The following is a 21450-nucleotide window of genomic DNA, read 5'->3' on the forward strand; positions in this document are numbered from 1 at the left end:
TGGAACATTGAGGATTACTAAGACTAGGCAATGAAGTACAATGTGCTAGGTTGCTTGGAAGTGGGAGTGGAAGCGGGGAGCGAAAGCGGGAGCGGGGAGCGACAATTTCCAGAAGCTTCCAGGTTGGGAGCGAATTTTATATAATATATATTTTTATATATTTTGATGCATATATGTCAACAAAAGCATATAGAATGATGAATTAGTTATAAAAAGCATAAACGTGGATTAAACCATATAACATCAATCATCTAGTAGACATGGGATCATCAACATGAGATACATAAAGATCATTTGGCTCAGAGTCTCAGGACTCCTCAGACTCCTCTGCAACCTCAATAGTAGTAGTAGTAGCAGCAAAAATAGACATCAAAACTACAAATCACTAGTCAACATGATCACTCATGAAACTCATTGTTGATTCAACACTACTAGAAATGGGATAATCAACAAGAGCTACATAAACATCATCTAGCTCAAAGTCTTCAGACTTGGATTGTTGAACCTTATAATACGGTAGAAATTGAAAATGTTTAACATGACTAACCAATGATTTTGGTTTCATAAATCGAGGTCATCAATAAATCTTTGATGATCTTTTAATCTCTGTCATCGAAATAATTAGTTTTGAAGAATTTTCGAATTTCTCATTAAAATCATTTTTTATTAGCTCAAAAATCATTATTTTGAACTAATCTCCTCAAAAATTTGACTGACTTAACCACCATGGTCCAAGGGTCTATTTTTTCTTGAAATTTCCAATATTCCCATTGGTGAGGGACCTCCAAAAATTAATTTCTTTTAGACCCATGAATTTTTCCACTTGGACAAATTAATTTCTCTAACATTTTAAATTTTGACTCTAAATTAATTAAATTTTTGGCTTAGGAATTAATTTAGTTTTGCTAGAAAAAATAATTAATTGACTCATTAGGGGATTAATTATTTTTCCGCCCTCTAATATTTTAGCCATGGTGTCTATAAGTATGAGGGACCATGCACTAAAATATTTTTTTACATAAGATTTTACAAATTCAACCCTCAAAGGGGGAATACCCGTTCATTATAGACCCTCAAAATACTTAAAACACTTACCCAATTCAGCGACACAATATGATCTAGTAGACCAAGTGGTCCGTAATAAAATAATTTAGCCAACTACCTTAAATTTTTCCCATATCACTTTTACAATAAACTCGATTAAAACACTAGGGCTCACCTAAGACTTTGATGATAAATTCCACCCTAGCTTTGGGTGAGGCTTGAGGGAAACACTTTGCTAATCATTTGTGTTTAGAAACACAGATAATCAATGAGATGAAAAACCTCCTAGGATGAAATTCGTCACCAAAATAATAGGCTTACCTAGGTTGTTACATAAATACACAGTCTTACTAGCATCATTTACATTACAAATTTGTAGAATGGGTTTATAATGACTCAAAAAGTTGCTAGTTGATGATCTTGATCTTTGAAAAAAAATTGGCACAACTGGTTCCTTGGAACTTTGACAAAATGTGTGCAACAAGTTCTACCCCTCATTAGCCATCACCCAATTCCTTGAGCACTTGATGTTCCATGACATAATAAAGGAACTTTTGCATGTCACAACATGAATGAGTGATAAACTAACTCATCATTAGGGGGTAAACAAATGCTAGATCATTAAAAGAAATCTTGGGCTCTCATTCAAAGAATTATAAAAAAGAAGTAAAAGGTGCACTAGAGGGGTGGAAAGAGCAGGCCAAGGAAAGGGGTAACTCATGCCTTGATGATTGCTCCCTCCTTACATCTGTACACTAGAATGATAGACCTTCATCAATAGGTCCCATGGCCATGGCACCTTGCCATGAAGTCCCCTCCCCCAACAACAAATGCTAGATCATTAAAAGCAATCTTGGGCTTCCATTCAAGGAATTATGAAAAAGAAGTAAAAGGCGTACTAGAGGGGTGGAAAAAGCAGGCCAAGGAAAGGTGTACCTCATGCCTCGATGATTGCTCCCTCAAATTTTTACACTAGGATGATGGACCTTCGTCAACAGGTCACCACCGCTTCTCCATTGCCACTATTATCACAAGCACCAATGGATTGAAGGGTTGACCTAGGACATGTCAACTCCCCTTGGGGCTAGAAACACCTAATAGAGTTGACTATCCAGCTATCCCTAACACAAGTAGGGAACACCTTCACGGGGCTTGGTCTAGTTAGATATTTGAAGGTGATCCCAGTTTGAAGTGTTGTTATGCCCTTAACAATTAAGTATGGTCCATTATGATGCATCTATGGTCATTGTCTGTAATGATTGGTGACTTTCACATGATCTTGATATGGTTTTGCTAAGTAGTTCTTCACACAATAGTAGAGGCCTTTGAGGGAACATTACATCACTCCACTATAGAACATGCCCATGTTGGTTTGAACCTTCTATAGAGCAGTGATGACCTTGAAGATGACCTAGAGAGCTAGCTTTGATACTATTTAATGGGCATTACTTGTTTCAGAGTCTTGATGATGATGGCCATCCCAAGGATGACAAGGGAGGACATGTAGTCACTCTTGGAGGCCCAACGTTGGAGAGAGATAATGCCACATCACCCATCTAGCCCTTGAGAGGGTGATGTTAGGAACCCAAAGCATGGTTTTGGACATGGAGGCACTTTGTGACACTTATTGAGGCTTCCCTTCAGGATTTGGAGTTGATTATGGCGGTGAAGCATCTCCGTAGCCCATTCCACACCTTATTATGGCACTTGTTGCTAAAAAAGGAAGATGATGTCATACTTTTAGAGTATATCAACCCATAGGTGTGGGCATTTACAACATTATTTTTTTGTTTTGAGCTATGAGGTTGGCTTGTAACATGTCTTGTCAAACATACTTGTTTCAGAGTCTAGATGGTGATGGTCATCCCAAGGATGACAAGGGAGGACATGTAGTCACTCTTGGAGGCCCAATATTGGAGAGAGATAATGCCACATCACCCATCTAGCCCTTGAGAGGGTGACGTAGGGCACCCGGAGCATGGTTTTGGACATGGAAGCACTTTGTGACACTCACTGAGGCTTCCCTTCACAATTTGGAGTTGATTATGATGGTGAAGCATCTCCTTAGCCCGTTCCACACCTTATTGTGGCACTTGTTGCTAAAAAAGGAAGATGATGTTATACTTTTAGAGGATATCGACCCACACGTGTGGGCATTTATGGCATTATTTTTTTGTTTTGAGCTATGAGGTTGGCTTGTAACATCATGTCTTGTCAAGCACACAAATTCAAACTGTTTTTGGGCTTGTAGGCTTATTATGTTGTAAAAGTGAAGGGATAAAACTCATACATAGAGGATCTGTCCACTTCTTTTAATCATCGCACATGTGAATTTGGCCTACTTAGAGAGTACAAATTCCCTTGTTTATTTCACTACATGGTAAAAATGTGATTTGTGTGGAACATATTATTATTGGAGATTGATTTTTGCATTGGACACATCCTTTTGGGATTGAAAGAAGGCTTTTCTTGGAATAATTTGTAAGTTTATTGCTGATTTTTCTATATTTTGCATGTAAATGAATTTATGCTAGGGTTTCCAAATGTTATTTGACTAAATGTATATTGTTTGTTGGAAATCTTAATAAAATTTTGCATGTTAAAATTATTCATCCTTGAAACCTATAAAAGAACTCCTAGGGTGCATCTTCTATATTTAATTTCTGCCCAAAAAAGATAGCTAGGAGTTTTACAAGAGGAAAATTATATTTCCCCCCTTACTCCAACCATTTTTCATCTTCCTTCAAAAATTTGCCCAAAAACTCCATTTGCCTAAGTAGGATTAGGCACTGGCCAAGGTTGTGTTGATAAAAAATTATTAAGACTTAAATATTTTTGTTTTTGTTATCTCATCAAGGTTTTTTAAGACAAGTTTCTAGAGCTTTTCTAGGGCCAATTTGCTATAGGGTAAGTTGAGTGGATGCTTGTGGATGATATTCCAAGGGTTTTTTCCTCCACAAACCTTTTAAACGCAAAATGCAGCATTGATTGTGGTGAAACCTCCATAAGTAGGGTTGACATCATCTTTTCCAAACTCCTTTGAGCCTTCAAAATTCCTAGTCCCTAGACACACTTCAACTTGAAGCCTATTTGAGTGTTGCCCTAATTGCTTTGTTGATCTTAATCATTAAGGAGGCCCTTTCTTTGACTTTTACATGCCTAGATACGCCATTGCATATCAATAAGCCATAGCTTGTAGTAGTCCTTAGTTAATCTAGGGTTAAAAAACTTGCTCCTTTATAAAGAATATTTTAGCCTATTTTGGCTTTAATGTATTTTTCCTAGACTATTCTTATCTCCTTGAACCCACCAATTATAAAAACCCTTACATATGAATACATGGAAGCCTCCTTTATGGTGAAATTCCCTAAACTGCAAGAGGAAGATTGTTGAGGTGACAATGGCTATCCTTCCTCACTGTTTCCACACCCTTGTAAGTCCCCTCACAATGCCTACTAGATTTTGTGGCAATAGGGACTTATTCCAATCTACATTCGTAGGTATGTAGGAAAATTTATGCCTTTATTTTCTTTGTTTTCTCAAGAGTTAGTATAGGATTTGCAATGCCCATTCCATATACCTCACCATTCCCATTTTTTATGGGAGATTGAACACTTACATAGCTTGCAACATTCGTTAAGTTTTTTGTGGATATGGATTCTGAATTTCCCATTTGTTTTGTGTCATAGGTTTTAGAAATTTAATCAATGCTCTAGAAAATGGCAAAGCCATTAGACTCAATGTGGGGGTTTGGTGAATCATATGAGAGTTATAATAGAATAAGGCTGAATTGCAAGCTATGTGGAATGGAAATGTTTGGTCTAAGCAATTGCTTGAAATACCACCTTGCCAAAATCCAAATGCATGAAGTAGATTTTTTCCCTGCAGCTACTTTAGATGTTGTCCATATTTCAAAAAACCGAATTCTTGATATTTCTATGAAGAGAGATTAGAGGGAAGAATTGAGATCCAATTTTACAAACAAAGCGAGAAGAAGCATGGGAATACAAAACTTCTCAGTGGCAGAGGAAACCTAATCGTTGGCCACACAGTAATGTTCCTTTCCGAGCAATCACACCAGGCGAAGAAAAAGACAAAGTAATAAATTAATTATTTAATGTCAATACGGCCAAAAGTGACTATATAAAGTGGCATTATAAAGTGATGTTGAGAAAGTGAAAAACTTTAAGAGTCACTTAAAACTCAAAATGAGCGGGAAAAGTAATTTGAATTTCAGAAAAGAGGGAAAAAAGGAAAGCGAGTTTTAAACAGGAAGATCAGTTTCACTTTCTCATTGTGCATTTTGCTTTACGGAGATCAGATTGGAGAGCTCAGTGCTCTTCTCTTCACGTGATCACAAACACACAGATCGAACCAGCAATTAGATTTACCTTTCACCTGTGTGCTCTACGCAGCACGATAATCTCCTTCTTGTGCTTTCAAGCAGCCAAGAACAGCCTCCGGAGTTTCCTCAACTGTAAGGTAACATGCAGTGAAATAAAACATGGGTATCCCCGGTCAAAACATTCCACAACCTCCGTGAGTTTGATCTGATCCTGATGTTGATCTTCCTCACAGTTAAATTAGCAAGAAATCCAAATGATCTTTTCTCCAACCAGTTGGGGTGGGTGATCGTCCACCGAAACGAGGGAGGCGTTGACATTAAAAGATCGGGTCACTAGCATTTGAGGAGGGGCCGTAACAGCGACAACACAATGGCAACTGCTGACAGGGGGTCCCACTAGGTAGATGAGGTGGAATATTTCCTGAGACATTGTATTCATCTAGATCTGCTGGTAGCTTCATATCCCAGACTATCCCAGGCATGTTTTTCCTCATTCTATTTATTGCAGTAAAGGTCTAGCAACCTTGTCTATATGTACTATTGTGTTGTAGCAGCGACAAGCACCCTCCAAAATTTTGCCTTAAGTTCGTTTTGGAGACTCCCTACCAACCTTTCATAGTAGCATGTCTTGCTTCGTCAAGTACACAAGATTCAATGATTTTCTTGTAGATATGCAGCCTATCCATCAGAGCTTGTTGCTCCCCCCTCACAGGTTGTTCTCCCAGACTTGGTCTAGTAGCAGGCTAAGCAGCTACCTCAAAAAATTCCGCAATTCTGGAGGGCAACCAGCCTTCCCTTTCAGAAACTGTGCAATTCTGTCTGGTAGCCTGCTGGGCTCCAGAATTACGCAATTCTTCCAATCAGGCTTCATCCAGAAAAATGCTCAATTCCTCCTAGTAGGGCTGCTCAGCCCAGGAATTGTGCAATCCTGGGCAACAGTCAGTTGCTTTGCCCAGAAATTATGCAAATCTTTTAGGCAGCCAGCCCAGCTCCCTTCCAGAAATGCGCATTTTCTCCCAGTAGTTGAGCGGGCTCATGCATGTGCAGTTGGGTTGACCAGTTCCACCCGGGACTGAGCAAAGCTGACTTGCATGCATGGGCTGCTTCTCCCGAGGCAGCATGCAAAGGCATCCCTTGTTTCAGGGATCTATTTTTAGCAGTCGGAGGTTACATGCAAGGATCATTTCAGAAACGTCCCGCCAAGTATCGCTTTTCCTAGATTTGTGGCATGCACGTCACAACCTCGATTTTATCAAAACTCATGAATTAGACACTGCAGAGCTCGTTCCTCACATCAACCTTGCAGCTCTGACATCCCACATCACATCTAGGAGTCGTCGACACATTCAACTCAGTTGTTTTGGGTAAGCCAGCCTTCCATGTCTTATGTTGCATTTCTTGCGCTTTTTGTGTTTCGCTTCGTATGAATGCTGTCTGCTTGATTTCAGTGAGCGCTTTCTGTCGTTTTGATACATACTAGCTTGTACTAGCACCGTTTCAGTTTTCGTTAACATCTCACTGCTGTCGCATGTATGAAACAGTTTTCCACGAACGGTTACCGATTCGGCGGCTCACCTCACCCACATGCATGTTGTTCCGTTTCCTGAATCTGTCATTCACCGTTTGCATGCATGATCATTCACTTATGCTTAAACTCAGTATCGCCATGCATTCGCATTCACATTCGATTTTAGTTGCTCGTCGGCGAGTCTTGGTAGCCTTGGCTGGGACTCTGCCTCACCAAGACAACATTGCACAATCTTGAAAGGGAAGGCTCTGTCTTCCTCTCAGGAAATGCACATTTTTGCCCAGTGACTGTCCTCCAGTCTTGCATTGCGCAATTCTGAGGGACATTGATTGCTGGCCTAGAAAATTGCACAGTGCAATCACTGAGCTTGCAACCATTTCCGGCTAAGATTGCGCATTGCACAATTCCAGCAGTCAACAGCCAGACTGGACTTGTGCATTGCGCAGTTCCAGCAGTAATTTAGCCTCCTAGCAACCTAGACTGTGCCTTGCGCAGTCTTGGCAATTAGTCTCCCGACCTCCCGGCCGAAATTGCGCAACCTTCATGATTAGTCACACAGGTATGTTGTAAGTCAGTTCTCAAGTTCATTTTGGTTTTCGATTGACAGATTGCTTGCCATGAGTGTTGCGATGTCTCCAGGTATTACAGGTGTTCATCTGTCTCTCAGCAGTTCAGGTACAATGGTTTCCAAGAGAGCAGAGTCGAAGACACCATTCAGAGCACACTTGGGGATGTAATCGATCAAGTGTCTATGGACTTGCCTACCCACGAAGACATCAAGTTGTTCATAGGCAAGGACATCAAGATATGATGACAACAACATCACAACAAGTAGCACCATGAATAATAGCTGAAGGCAGCATACCAGATGCAACGAACGCAAGAGGAAGGTTGTTGACAACACAGAGGTGGAACAAAGTTGCAAGCTCAAGCAGATCCACTTATGATGAAAGCAACTTTGGAGACTCAGGCTATGAGGTGACGACGCGACATGAAGATCGCACAAAGACAGAGGAGTTGCATGTGCTGAAGCAACAACTCAAGGAAGAATAGGAGCTGCATAGACAAGAGAATGAGTTGCAACAAGAACAGGCACAACAATGGGCGCAACATGCACTCACGGATGAAACTACGCCCGTACAAGTTAGAGATCCATCCCAGTAGCTGGCACAGAGCAAACATGGTGAGTAGTGTTGTTGATCGCATGCAAGGGAATTCAACAGTATGCATTTCATTGTGCGCACGCATGTGATCTAACCCATTTAGCAGACTCACCAAGGCGAAGACAAGAAGCATGTCCGACTGGCGCTGAACATGTAGTTGATAGTTGATGCGCATGACCACCAGCACACACTAGAAGATCAACACAGAGACTATGCATCAATGTGTCGCAGGTTCGACCGCACCAAGAAGACCATACGCATGTTAGCAGACGAGTTGGAGAGTGGAGCCATACCAATGCACCCGAATGCAACGGAGGCAAGAGTTCACTTCAGCAAGATGTCACCATGATGTGCGTGCACACCATCATGGACGACCAAGCTTGGCATCAGCTCACCACCTTCACCATCACAAGCATGTCAAAGAGTTAGTCTCACCACAACGGACCGAGTGTCAGTGATGTCTTGCATGGCTTGCTCAGGCCATTTTGTCTCACATGAGAACATGTGCATTGTAATGTAACGTCTTGTCAAGTGGAAGTTCAAGTGTCGATAGTTGGATGTAACAGTCATAGAGTAGATGAAGAGTCATGAGGGTAGATGAACTGTCACAAAGGGGAATGTCAAGGGTCACCCACTGTTTGCTATAAATAGATCCTCATAACTCATTAGAAAGGCTTTTGGTCAGCCAAGCTTCCGATAAGAAGAGAGCTTGGACAGTATTGTAATGAGCCTTGGCTTCTCCACTGCGTAGAGCTAGTACATCTCTTTGGAGGCGCTGGTGGTTGTGGCTGTAACGTTCCACTATCGGAACTAGTGGTTGTACATGGATGTATTGTATGACTGGAACTTACACTTCTTAATATTACAAGAGCCAACACGTTTCATGCATATGTTGTATTATATTTCAGCGATCTTGTTTACTCGAAATGGCATATGTATTTGTTTGCTTACGCATGCATGTATGGACTATTATGTGTGAGTATGTATGAATCTTTCTGAAATGTGTTGTTGGTTTAACCATCACTTTGGATTGCTTGCTACTCGCGGTCCAGCAGGTGATGCATCTTTGTTTGTGTGTTCCCTTTCAAGCCGAGTACTGTTACAGGTTTCCAAGGGGTGCACTCATCTCAACCCCCGTGTGTTAGAACCTCTCATGCACCTTCCTTGACTCGCTGCAACTGTCACACCCTTGATACCAACAAAGTCATTTTACTTGTCTATGTGCGAAAGCGTGGTCAAGGAATTACGATACGACCCACTGCTGGCACTCCTACACCAAACGGTCTGAGGTCTAATTGGGGCTTCTTACTGGGGAGATCCCCTTACATGTTGGCGGGTCCATCACCGTCAACATATTGTTTTGCTCTATTGTGTTGATATAGATTTCTTATGCATTCAAACAAAAATTGCAAGAAAAACCATCAAACAATTTAAGACATAAAAATCCAAAAACTACCAGCCAGCAAGAAAAGCATACCAATTACAGTCAACCATTGGTCAAGAGCGTTACGCACACCTCTTAGTGCAAGATGGTGATCCTTGTAGTATCTAGATGCCTTATTTTTGTTTTGATGTGATTTTGTATTATCCTGTCAGGTTTTATGAATCAGGACAGATATCATATTTCAATATCGACATGTGATGTACCATTTGACATCTTATACATCTTATACATCAATTTTATTTTCATATTTATGTAGCAATTTGTTTGTTTGAAGCTGTTGCTACTTAGATATTTAAAAAATTGCAAAAAAAATGTTAAAACATTGGTCCCTAGCCACTCATGATTTTTCACATGTGGCTAGATCTTCTGCAGTAGAGAAATTGAAGTACCTATTGCTTTATCTACTTGGTAAAACATTATAGGTAGGGTTTGAACAAACCTAAAGATCTTTTGTACCTAGATTCCAATCTTTTCCTTTCTGAAAGAAAGAATTGTATTAATTAGAGCCTTCAGAGGATTGGCATGTGGATCGTGAAAATCCTAGCTTAGAAACTTCTTTTTCCAATCTTGATTTGGCCAGACTTCAATTAGAGTAGTCATTTTCAGGCTCAGCACCCAACAGCAACTTCCAGTACCTCTAACATACATGGATATCAGATATATGATGATGTACTACCTGATGAACTTGACACTTGCATTTTTTATATTATAATTTCATCACAGATTCTCAATGCTGAGAGTGAACGAGATTTTGATTACATGCCGAGATCTGCAGTGGTGGTCTTAATATACTTTTTATTTTTTAATATATAATTTAATTACTTTGCGTTTTCTTTCTGTACTGGTGGTCAAAAATGTGAAATTTTTTACTTGTTTATAGTCTTTCTTTGCTTCAAGGTGTCAAGGGTTACTAACACAGTAGCTATTTAGATGGAGGAGTTCTTTTCAGGAGAAAGGATTTTGAAAAAGAAACCTGCTTACTACCAGACACTTGAGGAGCCAGATCTTTGGTTTTCTCCAGAACTTGTATGGGAAATCAGAGGTGCAGGTAAGGGTTGTCCTTGAGAAAGTTTTGATGGGTCCTTTCATACCTCTTCCCAGATATTGACTACTTTTTCTTGTTTGCATGTACAACATATTATTCCATTTCAGATCTTACAGTTTCTCCAGTCCATCAGGCGGCTGTAGGTTTGGTCCATCCTTCTCGTGGAATATCCATGAGATTTCCTAGATTTATTCGTCAGCGTATTGATAAGAAGCCAGAAGATTGTACGACACCAATGGATATAGCAGATTTATTTAACCAACAGACACGCAAGATGGATTTTAGTGCTGATGATCAGAATCCATAGCCATAGCATAAATACAGTTTTGTAATTTCTTATTATTGAGCCGGTTGAATTTTGTTACAACAGAAGACATATTTGAGTGCCTTTTTATGCCTGGTATGAAATTTGAATTGGCAAAATTGAAAGAGAAACAGGAGGCAGGGTATGTCCTAAATTATTGGTGTTCCACAGCATTTGAAGGTGCATACAGCATGTTGGTGGGACACCAATGTAGATTTTTGGTATTCATAATGTCCTCCGGTGTGCATAAGATAAGGTTTATGTTGAGACGGACAAAACAGGTACATGGTTTGAGTTTTATTTCCATTTGATTTGAGGTGGAGCCCTGCAGGCTGCTATACAGTAACGACAAGGCTTGTCTGACACTCAGTGTTGGATATTGGCAGGTCCAGAAAGTTTTGATGTATTTATGGAATTCAAGTGAAATCTGGCAGTACTGGCTTGATAGGCTCCTGGTTGTAAGAAATTGTATTTATACTACTATATTCATGTACAGCTAATCTTCAGAAAGAAGTATATTTCATTTAGGCCTATTTGCAAGGGCTTCTTCTTGTAATTCTTCAGAGCTTATAGAAAGATATTCTTAGAAAAATGAAGATACTGGTTTTGGTTTACAGAAAGGTGTTCTCTACTTTATATTTTCCTTGAATCCATGTTGCAGGAGTGTAATCATACTCTTTATTATGCTATGCATTAATTTTCATCTGATTATAGTACCACACAATGACACACTTCAAACCCAATGTGCTGAATCCAGTAATGATAATTTCCAAAATTTTTAATAAAAAGGGTTGACATATTGTCTTCAGTATTGTCAAATGGTGCAGGAGCTGCAATTCTCATAGTCAAGCAAGAGTCACTTTTTATTAAAGATTTATTTTAAGCAGAGCAAGTTAAATCAAGTATGTGATGTGGAAAAAATGCCTTCAACAATGCCCATGATGGTTATCAATTTTTTGTATCAAGTACCTCTAGGTTTATAGTTTTTAGTGAAACAGTAAATCTCTGCTCGCATTCTTCTAACGCAAGAAGCCATTTGTATGTGCATTAGGATCTCAAAATCTGCTTGAAGGCAGATTTATTATTGGTAGGCCACTGTAAATTTATGGAACTAAACAAATTTGACTGAGACACAAACATCTATCTTTCCTGTCTCAAGCTCTCACCTTTGAGGAAAAACCCTAACCCCAGCAGGAGAGATAAGGAGCAACTATCAGGCAGGGGCTCACTTTTAAGGGTAAGGAAGGGGCTCCCTAACCTAAGGAGGGTTTTCTTGAGATTCAAACTAAGCTAGGTTGTGTAGTAAGAGGGTGTTGAGAAATCAATGGCAGCTAGATTAGGGTGATTTCTCGTACATTGATAAGTGTTTGTGATGTTCTTTTACTTAACTTGATGTACTTGAATTAGCTTCTTCTTTCACTTGATTATTATTGTGTTCTTATCATCAAACATCTACCAAACTTTGAAGGTCAATGAGACAAGAGGACACAAAATGTAGGCTGCTAGTCAGGGCCAAAACCTCTCTTTTGAGAGGAAAACCCACAAGAATTCTTCTCTTCTTATAGATTTTTCAAATGATGAATTCCAAGACCTAAGACCCTTGACAAAGATCCCTCCAAGACCAAGTCAACCTCTTCTTTGATCAACTTGTCCTTCACAAAGTCAACTCAAGTCAAATTGCTTCAACACTTTAGGTTTCGCTTTCTTCTTTAGATTTCTGGCCACTACTTCAAATCTGCAATTTTTGGCCTCTGTTGCAGAAACCCTAACTCGCACATTTGAGGAAAAGATGGTGAATTTTTCCTATCTCTTGCATTTGGTTTGATCTTCTTTCCTTGATAACTTGGCCTTTAAACTTATCCTTTTGAGCCCCAAATTTTAACTTCTATTATGACTATAATTTTTGGTCTTGCTGCAGCAGAATGATGCCCTAGTTTACTCGCACATGTGAGATGAAGTAACCCTAAAACAGTTCTTGAACACTTCGCTTTTCCTGCCTTTGTTTCTCCTTTTCTTCATCTGTCTTTAGATCTCTTTCTTATCCTTCTACGAACTTCTTGGATGCCACTCAAATGAGGTCAAATACCTCTTATATATAGGCTTCTAGGAAGCCCTAAATAAGCTGACTTGACATCTCTTGTAGGCTGACTTGTTGACTGTTACCCCAACTTGATCTTCGAGGGTCTTTATGACACAAATTGACTTTCATAAATTCTTTTGACTTTATACAAAATGCCCAATAGGGTATTTTACATATGACAATGACTATTGGAGTTCTTTGACTTTATGACAAAGCCCTAGAATCACACAATGGGTGCTTGACCTAAAATCAACTTGACCTAGAGCATGAAACCCATGCTATTAAAAAAAAAAATCTCTTTACATGAAATATATGAAATCAATATTACACAAGACATTATGAAGACTGAACCTAGTTACATTTTCCAACAGAGGGGAGACTCGTCTAACTACATCTTGTTACCACAAAATCTAGCAGGCCTAATGTAAAGTCTTACTAAGAAATATAGGTTTTATGGCAACAAAGAGATCAATCACAACTATCATCTCATCAGCATCTCTCTTATTGTTTTATGCTTGGATGCTATCCTCACAAGGGAGGCCTTCCATAGCAAGACTTAGAGGTTAGATGAGTAGGGTTTCAAGCCAGATGATTCTCTAAGGAGCTTCCAAATAAATCACTTGGAAATGGCTTCAATAAATGAGGGTTCAAGTGTGATAAGAGTCTAGTGGTTATGGGAGAAAGTACTGGGAAGGCCTTGGATGCCAAGATAAGAGTCACAAATGTTCAAGTACACTTTCCACCAACCCCAATAAACTAAAGGAAAATGGTTATAAGCTAAGTTCTTTATGATATGCAAACTTACAACATGCAAAAGCATATAACAACAAAGAAATGGCCTATAAATGATGAGATCAACAAAGGATTGAAGGCTATCAAAGGGATAGGTCAGCGTTGGGTTTTTAATGGTTAAAAAATCATATAACAATATAAACCTTAAACATCAGCCCTAAATTTGAGGTGAAAACATGCAGTAAATGCTAGATTTTGCTTTTCAAATGTTAATAAATGCAATTTACACCTAAAAGGGAAATAACATATAGGAACAAAAATGCTACTAAATGAAAATTTAAACCAAACCATAACCCTACTTACCAAGAAATAAAGATGTTGGAAACATAATCCTCTTGGGTTATGCAAACTTGGATTATGCATTTGAGAGGAAGATGAATAACCTCAACTTTTAAGTGAAGGGCAACAACATGAGAAGTCCAAGAGACGTCTAAGAAGATGAAAACCAAGGGTCACACAAAATGTATTTATATGTACATTTTGTGAATAATATGCATCACATGCTTTATCATCTTTTTTGTATTTTCATAGATACTTTAACATTGGTATCAAAGTAAGTGTATATATTCCTTGCGTATTTGTTTGAGCTTCTAGTTTTGTGGCCTCTACCTGGGTACCCTCACCGTACCCTTTCTCTGCATGCATGTTCTACTTTTTAGATCTGCCATTCTAGCCTTGATTCTCTACCATCTTTGCCCTATTTAGACACGTCTCTCCCGTCTTTCTACCATTCTAGTTTGTCAGACCTATATTTACATCTAGGGATCTTAGCATAGGTTGTATGAGTATGTTATATTTGTCTCTACCTGACATTGTTGGTTACATACACCTAATATAACGACTCGAAACATAGATGCAGTTACATGCGATGATGCTCAAATCATTGATAACAATGGCTACACGTAGTTTTGTATACGTCTTGTCCATCCCATGAGGGTAATGATGCCATATACAACATTTATTGTTGTTCCTTGAACATTGAGTGTCCCACATACATTGCATGTTACTAAGAAGTTTTGATGGTGGTCTAAGTGATTGTTGTGACTGTAATAATTTTATTATAAAAAGTCATTGCACAGAGTAGCGACTTCATTTTTTGGCTGGCCTAAATTCATTGCTGGGATCTATTGCCACCTTACTTACATACCTAAGTTAAGGTGGGAAAATCCTCAATCCAACTATGTGTGGCCTTTGTAATGTTCCAAAATTAAAATTTGCCAAAAAATTGCTTAACCAAGATTTAACCCTAAATTTCTCTAAATATTAGCAGATAATGCACCATGAAATTATGGCAATAGAAACAAATTTATGTTATGGGACCCAGAAATGTTTCAAACTCATAAGAAATATTGCAAACTCAACTTTATTAATAAAGATATAATATGCCAGTACAATAACTAAAGTTCACTGAAATAAGATGGCCACAAAATGGTTTTCTACGAGTTGAACCTGGCCTCCACAAAAATAATTGAAGATGAAGCCCAAGCTGAGGATCCAAGTGGTCCTCACTCCAATATCACTAAAGCTCTATGAAACTACTAGACAAAGTCTCCTCAAAGAGTTTTGGGTTTTCGTCCAACACTCAACAACGTACCTGAGGGTTTCTTTCCTGGGACTATAGTAGTTGGGAACTAACTTCTCCAACTTACATAAAGACAGCGTACACAAATTGAAGATGCCTTCGAATGGTCTCCTCTTTTATAGATCTGATGGACCCCTCTAGAAGCCTTTATTTTTTTTTAATAACTTAGTACTTTTTTCTTCTTTTATTTTAATTAAAATAACTTTTTTAATTCAAGAAAATGGTAAATCGACCACCATCCATCCTCAGGATATTGAAAGTCATTTTCCACCATTTCATCTTGTAGATCTTCTCGTTCTAGTTCCAACAAACTATTACACTAAGGTGTTTTATCAAGTATTCCTCTTGAAATGCTACCTTAAGCATAATTAATTGAGTTAAGCTCAATAATAACCTCGTTTCCGAAAGTTGTCAGAATGCAACGCAACAAAAGGCACGTTATGTGGATGATGGAACATGCCAAGTGAATGCCATCGGATCCCATAAAATTCCTCAAAACCCCATAAAGCCCCTCCAAAAGCCCCTGGGCCCACTGATGGCATAAATTTGCTCTTGTGACCTAGCTGCCTCAAACCCTGGAAGTCCATCCCGACCATGCTATAAGGGAAACTAGAAAAAGGAACTTCACTAATCCTCCTGCCCCAAGATGGCATTCCCTCAAGCAATCCATATCCGTTGACCAATCTGGTGGTCCAGTGCAACTTAGTACCAATACCTGGATCCCATACAATCCACTGAGTGATATCATGTCTTTATGCGACCCAACCATGAATGTATCCCTTGATGCCCATATCCCAAACTAAACTCTGACTCATCCTACCATCAACAGATCCTCTTTGATACCAATACCACCATGTCCAATCACCAACGCCCTATCCCATGGCTCTAACTGTGCTATGTCTCCGGCTATAGCAGTGACTCCCCCAATAGCATAACAACTCGTCACCTCTTTCCAATCCAATCTCTGGCATAGATCGAGGTCAGCCCCACTCTGTTGATGTTGGGCTATGTGAAAATTCGAGAATCCCCAAATCGCTACTACAACAAACTGATATTACTTCTCCTACTTGTTAATCCATGCAAGTTATTTACTATGTTCTACTATAAAGAATTTGAACAAAAAAGAAATAACATACACAAGTGACACCATTATTTTTGGAACAATGCCCCCGAAAAATCCCAATGTGGGAAAATCGGTGCAGCGGCTGAGAGTTTGTATTATTAAGCAGTGATTTATGAATACAATCTTTGCATGCCTTACTGGATATCCAATACAAAGAATCTCATTGACAAAGAGATCACTGAGATATACCTTACACTATCACCGGCGATCCAGTACTGATCCAACCACTGAATGGCTAGCCCCTACCTGCCTCTGTGCAATTTTTGTGTAATCACTGTGCTGCTCTACGTCACAGCTTTTGGGAACCGCGTCACTCCTTCCAGCGGATCGATTTGCTTTTGGAACTTCGACTTTCTGCCCTTCCTATCTCACACCCGACTTCTGGCTCTAAAACTCATTTCTCCAACAAATTTAAGATCTCCTCTCAGGATTTGTGTTGCCTCAGCGTGGCCCTATGCTACCCAGCGTGGCTCTGCGTTGCCTCTTCTGGATCTCTCCCTGCCTCCTCTGCAATGTATCCCCGAATCAGGAAATCTTCCTCCGGAAACTATCCCTGCCCCTCACTGCAAGAAATCACTTCGATCACTTCTCCAAACACTGTTGCGTTGCTCTCTTGAGAAAATCGATTTCTAATCTCACTCGATGTATCTTCCAAATGCCCATCGAAGTCCTTCTTATAATCTTCTCGTTGAGTAATCAATGACCCATATTAGATTCTAATCAACAGCTTAGATCATTTTGACTTGATTCTCGTCTTCTTCTATAAGTTTCACCCCCAGTTTAATTAATACCTTTTAATTATTTTAATTTCCTAAGTTTAGACTCAGGTATCCATTTTTTTTTTTTCTATTTAAGACTAACCTAAGTAACCATGGGGGATTTGAACCGGTGACCTGTCGCAAGGAGTGCCTTAACAGCGCACCCATTCACCGTCAATCCAAAGCCCCGTGGGCAGACTTAGGTATCCATTAAAAATAAATAATTATTTTAATAAAAACCTTCTCCGGGTGTAATTTCCCAAAACGATTTCTGGGTATTCTGGAATATACATGTGTCTTAGCCTCCCTGTAAATTTTGAGGCTTAGAGCACATTCGATGCTACCAAAAATCAACACTCCCTCTTAGCGAGGAATGTGCTCTAGTAATGAAATCTACTGAAGCATCACCTTGATTTTGTAACATCTCCTTCTGTGTCGTTGATGTTTGACATCACTACCCACTAACCATTGCGCAAATGTTGCATTTGTGCTGCTGTTGGCCTTGCCACTTCCAACATTGCATCTACATTGCAACCCTCTTAGTTTGTTGTTGTTGCTACAACAACAATGGAAAAACATCCAAAATACTAAATAGGTGTTCAACATGACACATCTATTGCTGGAGTTCTGACTGCTGCTAGTCTTTGCGCTGACCCTTTGAAGCCTCTGCATTGTTGTTGTCTCTGCGCTGTGCTAACTACACTACAACCAGCTTTGTTTTGCGCTACTCAGTCTCTGGCGCTCCTAGCCATTGCAACTGTCACTCTGGCACTCCTCTGCACCAAAACTGGTCCAGCCTACTAGTTCTGATATGGGCTTCCGTAGAAAGGTATTCATCCATGAGGTGGACTCCTAAATGGACCCTTCCCATCTGCAGTTCTCTCGAACTATAGTACTAGATCACCCCACCTCTCCCCTAGAGGTATCTAGGCAATCATGGCAAATTTCTCCTCCTTGATCTTTGCGGTTGCAACGTGCGGATCATGTTTCTCGTCCTTGTCCTTCTTCTTGAGAGGACACTGCGTAGCGTATTGACCAAATTCACTACATCGGAAACATTTGATCTTCGAGACGTCCTTCTTCCACCTCTGCTGCTCTTGTTGCCCCTTTGATGCAAGGGTTGCATTTTCCTCCTCCTCCTCCTTGGGCTTTGTCCCACGGCTGCTACTGCCATCAAGTTTGCATTTGACTAAGTATCGCCTCATCTCTTCTTGCTGAAGAGTGGCACACATCCCTTCCCAATCCAACAATCTCTCTCTGCCCATGATACTTTGGACAAATACTTGCCATTCTTCTGAGACTGAATTCAGGACCAACCTCACCATTTTTGTACGCTGAAATGTTGATCCTACAACTGCTAACTGATCTTGGATTTCTTGAAGCTTTGATAGGAACAGATCAATGCATTCCCCTTTCTCCATCCTTGTTGATCTTAGCTTCTCCTCCAAGTACATCTTCTGTTGCTCGGAAGATCCTTGATACAATGTAGCGAAGGCATCCCACATCTCTTTGGTCGTCCCTTTGCCAACAATGTGACATACAACGTGATTCCTCACTCCGTCGAGGATCAACCGCTTGGCCTTCCTCATCTCGGCCTTGTACTTCTTGAGTGGATCTTCATCAACGAGTACAACTACCACACTATCAACATACATCTTGAGATCATGCTCATCCAGAAGGCATGAGATCCTAGCCTTCCAGATCACATAGTTGGATGCTCCATCCAATCGATTTTGATCTCTCAGCCCGTCAACTACCATCTCTGCCAATAAAATGTCGAATTGCCTCCTCTCTCCTCTGTGTTGTTGTTGGCTTGGCCTATGCACTCCCTATTGGAGTTAGTAGATCTGCTCCTCTCTTCTTTTGCTTAGGAAATGAGAAATCGAATTCCCTGGCTAGGAATTATCTGAGGAAGAGATTCACTCAAATAGTGTCTCCTTCCCTCTTCTATCGTTTTTCTACTCCAGCGACTGCTGCAGAAAACTGTTTCACTAGAAAACTACTTTGGGTTGAATTTGTTGCTGCGCTGCCACTGACAAATCTCAATCTGGAAATCTTACCTCTCTATCGACTCACTCAGAGAGAGATCTTCCCTTAGACTCTTGCCCTCCTAGCTTGGACTGCGCAATCCCTCTAGGATTTGATCCACTATCTATGAGCACTTTGATCTCCCTCCTTCTCTTCAGTGTTGGGCTCTTTCGGTCTGCTCTCTTGCTTCACCTGCACTCCGATACCATGTGAAAATTCGAGAATCCCCGAATCACTACTACAACACACTGATATTTCTTCTCCTACTTGTCAATCCATGCAAGTTATTTATTGTGTTCTACTGTAAACATCGAAGTAAATATAGTTGCAACCTTCACAACATAAATAATATGCGGAAACAAGAATCTGAATAAGAAAGAAATAATACACACAAGTGACATAGTTATTTTTGGACCAATGTCCTCGGAAAAACCCAATGTGGGAAAACTGGTTTAGTAGTTGAGGGTTTGTATTATTAAGCAGTAATTTCCAAATACAATGTTTGGATGCCTTACTGGCTATCCAATATAGAGAGTCTGACTGACAGAGAGATGAGCGAGATATGCCTCACACTATCATTGGCGATACAGTACTGATCCAACCACTGAATGGCTAGCCCCTAGCTACCTCTGTGCAGTTTCTGCGCAATCAATGTGTTGCTTTGCATCACAGCGTCTGAGAACTACGTCACTCCTTCACGCTAATCGATTTGCCTCTGGAACTTCGACTTTCTGCCCTTTCGGTCTGACACCCCGGCTTCTGGCTTTGGAACTCAATTCTCCAACAAATTTCGGATCTCCTCTCAGGCTTTGCGCTGCTTTAGCATGGCCCTATGTTGCCCAATGTGGCTCTGTGATGGCTCTTTTGGATCTCTCTCTACCTCCTTTGCAATGTATGCACAGATCATGAAATCTTCCTCCGGAAACTATCCTTGCCCCTCACTGCAAGAAATCACCTCGATCATTTCTCCAGCGACTGTTGCGCTGCTCTCTTGAGAAAATCGATCTCTAATCTCTCACTTGATGTATCTTCCAAATGCCCATTGAAGTCCTTATAATCTTCTCATTGAGTAATCAACAACCTAGATTAGATTCTAATCAATGGTTCAGATCATTTTGACTTGATCATTTTCTTCTTCTAAAAGTTTCACCCTAAGTTTGATTAATACCCTTTAATTATTTTAATTTACTAAGTTTAGACTTAGGCGTCCATTAAAAATAATTAATTGTTTTAATAAAATCTTTTCTGGGTGGAATTTCCCAAAACGATTTCTGAGTATTCTGAAATACATGTGTCCTAGCCTCCCTACAAAATTTGAAGCTTAGAGCACATCTGATGCTACCATAAATCAACAGACTACACTACTAGAGAGCTAATGATCAGTTGCTCTACATCCCATTGCCAACTGAAACATGTAGTATCCCTCACATCCAAGGTGTTGAGAAATCTAGGGCATAGTAATTATGTGATTTCTCTTCTATTAGTAACTATTGTGATTGTTATTTATTTCTTTAGATTATGATCTTTAAGTTATTAGTGTTCTTCTTCATCAAACAACTACCAATGCGTAAACCATAAAGAGACAAGAGAGAAAATATAAGCTATCATCCAAGGCCAAAACCTCTCATTCTTTGAGAGGAAAATACGAAAAAATTCTTCTTCTTATAGAGATTCCAATTGACAAATACCAAGACCAGGACCCTTGACCTATTTGCCTCTCCAAGACCAACACACAAAGCTCTTTTGTCAACGATAGTCCACCTTCTGCTCCTTCCTCCTTCTTGACTTCTTCTTCAACCTTGGCTTGCTTTAGACTTTCCGCCTTCTGCCACTTCAGCGCCCTAGGAGGAATGCACCATTGTTGCAACAGACTTCGGCCTTCACTGCTATAATAGACTTCTGCTCTTCTCGCCCTATACAACTTCCATAGACTTTCACCTTTCCTCAGCGTTCACTACTGCAATATATAGGTCTGTAATTTCGTATGTGTGGAGGTAAGATGGCCCACAAAATAGCCCCAAATCAACACAAAATACCTCAATGCACTTTCTTCCTTCCTCGCTGGTAACTTGGCTCCCTTGATGACCCTCGCACTTCAAACTGTGATCACCGTAAATATGCCTCTGAAATGATGTCGAGCACTCCTATTTATAGATGTTGCCCAAGGTAATTAACCGACCTGACATGTAGGTGAGCTAACGTGACTGTTGGAGG

The 21450-nt window shown here is 39.9% G+C and overlaps 1 protein-coding gene across 1 annotated transcript in view; it reads left to right on the forward strand.

Moving 5' to 3' along the window:
- The window catches only part of LOC149179194 (uncharacterized), a 438072-nt gene extending 426607 nt beyond the window's left edge, over window positions 1-11465 (forward strand). The window contains exons 23-24 of the mRNA XM_089422378.1: window positions 10455-10572; window positions 10677-11465. Of these exons, the coding sequence (XP_089278504.1) occupies window positions 10455-10572; window positions 10677-10876 (318 nt within the window). The 3' untranslated portion in view covers window positions 10877-11465. The remainder of the gene's footprint in view (window positions 1-10454; window positions 10573-10676) is intronic.
- The last annotated feature ends 9985 nt before the right edge of the window (window positions 11466-21450 follow it).

Source organism: Pinus tabuliformis, chromosome 4_1 (assembly GCF_031772625.1).
Source record: "Pinus tabuliformis cultivar Carrire ecotype Pingquan chromosome 4_1, CPIR1, whole genome shotgun sequence".
Classification (NCBI taxonomy): domain Eukaryota; kingdom Viridiplantae; phylum Streptophyta; class Pinopsida; order Pinales; family Pinaceae; genus Pinus; species Pinus tabuliformis.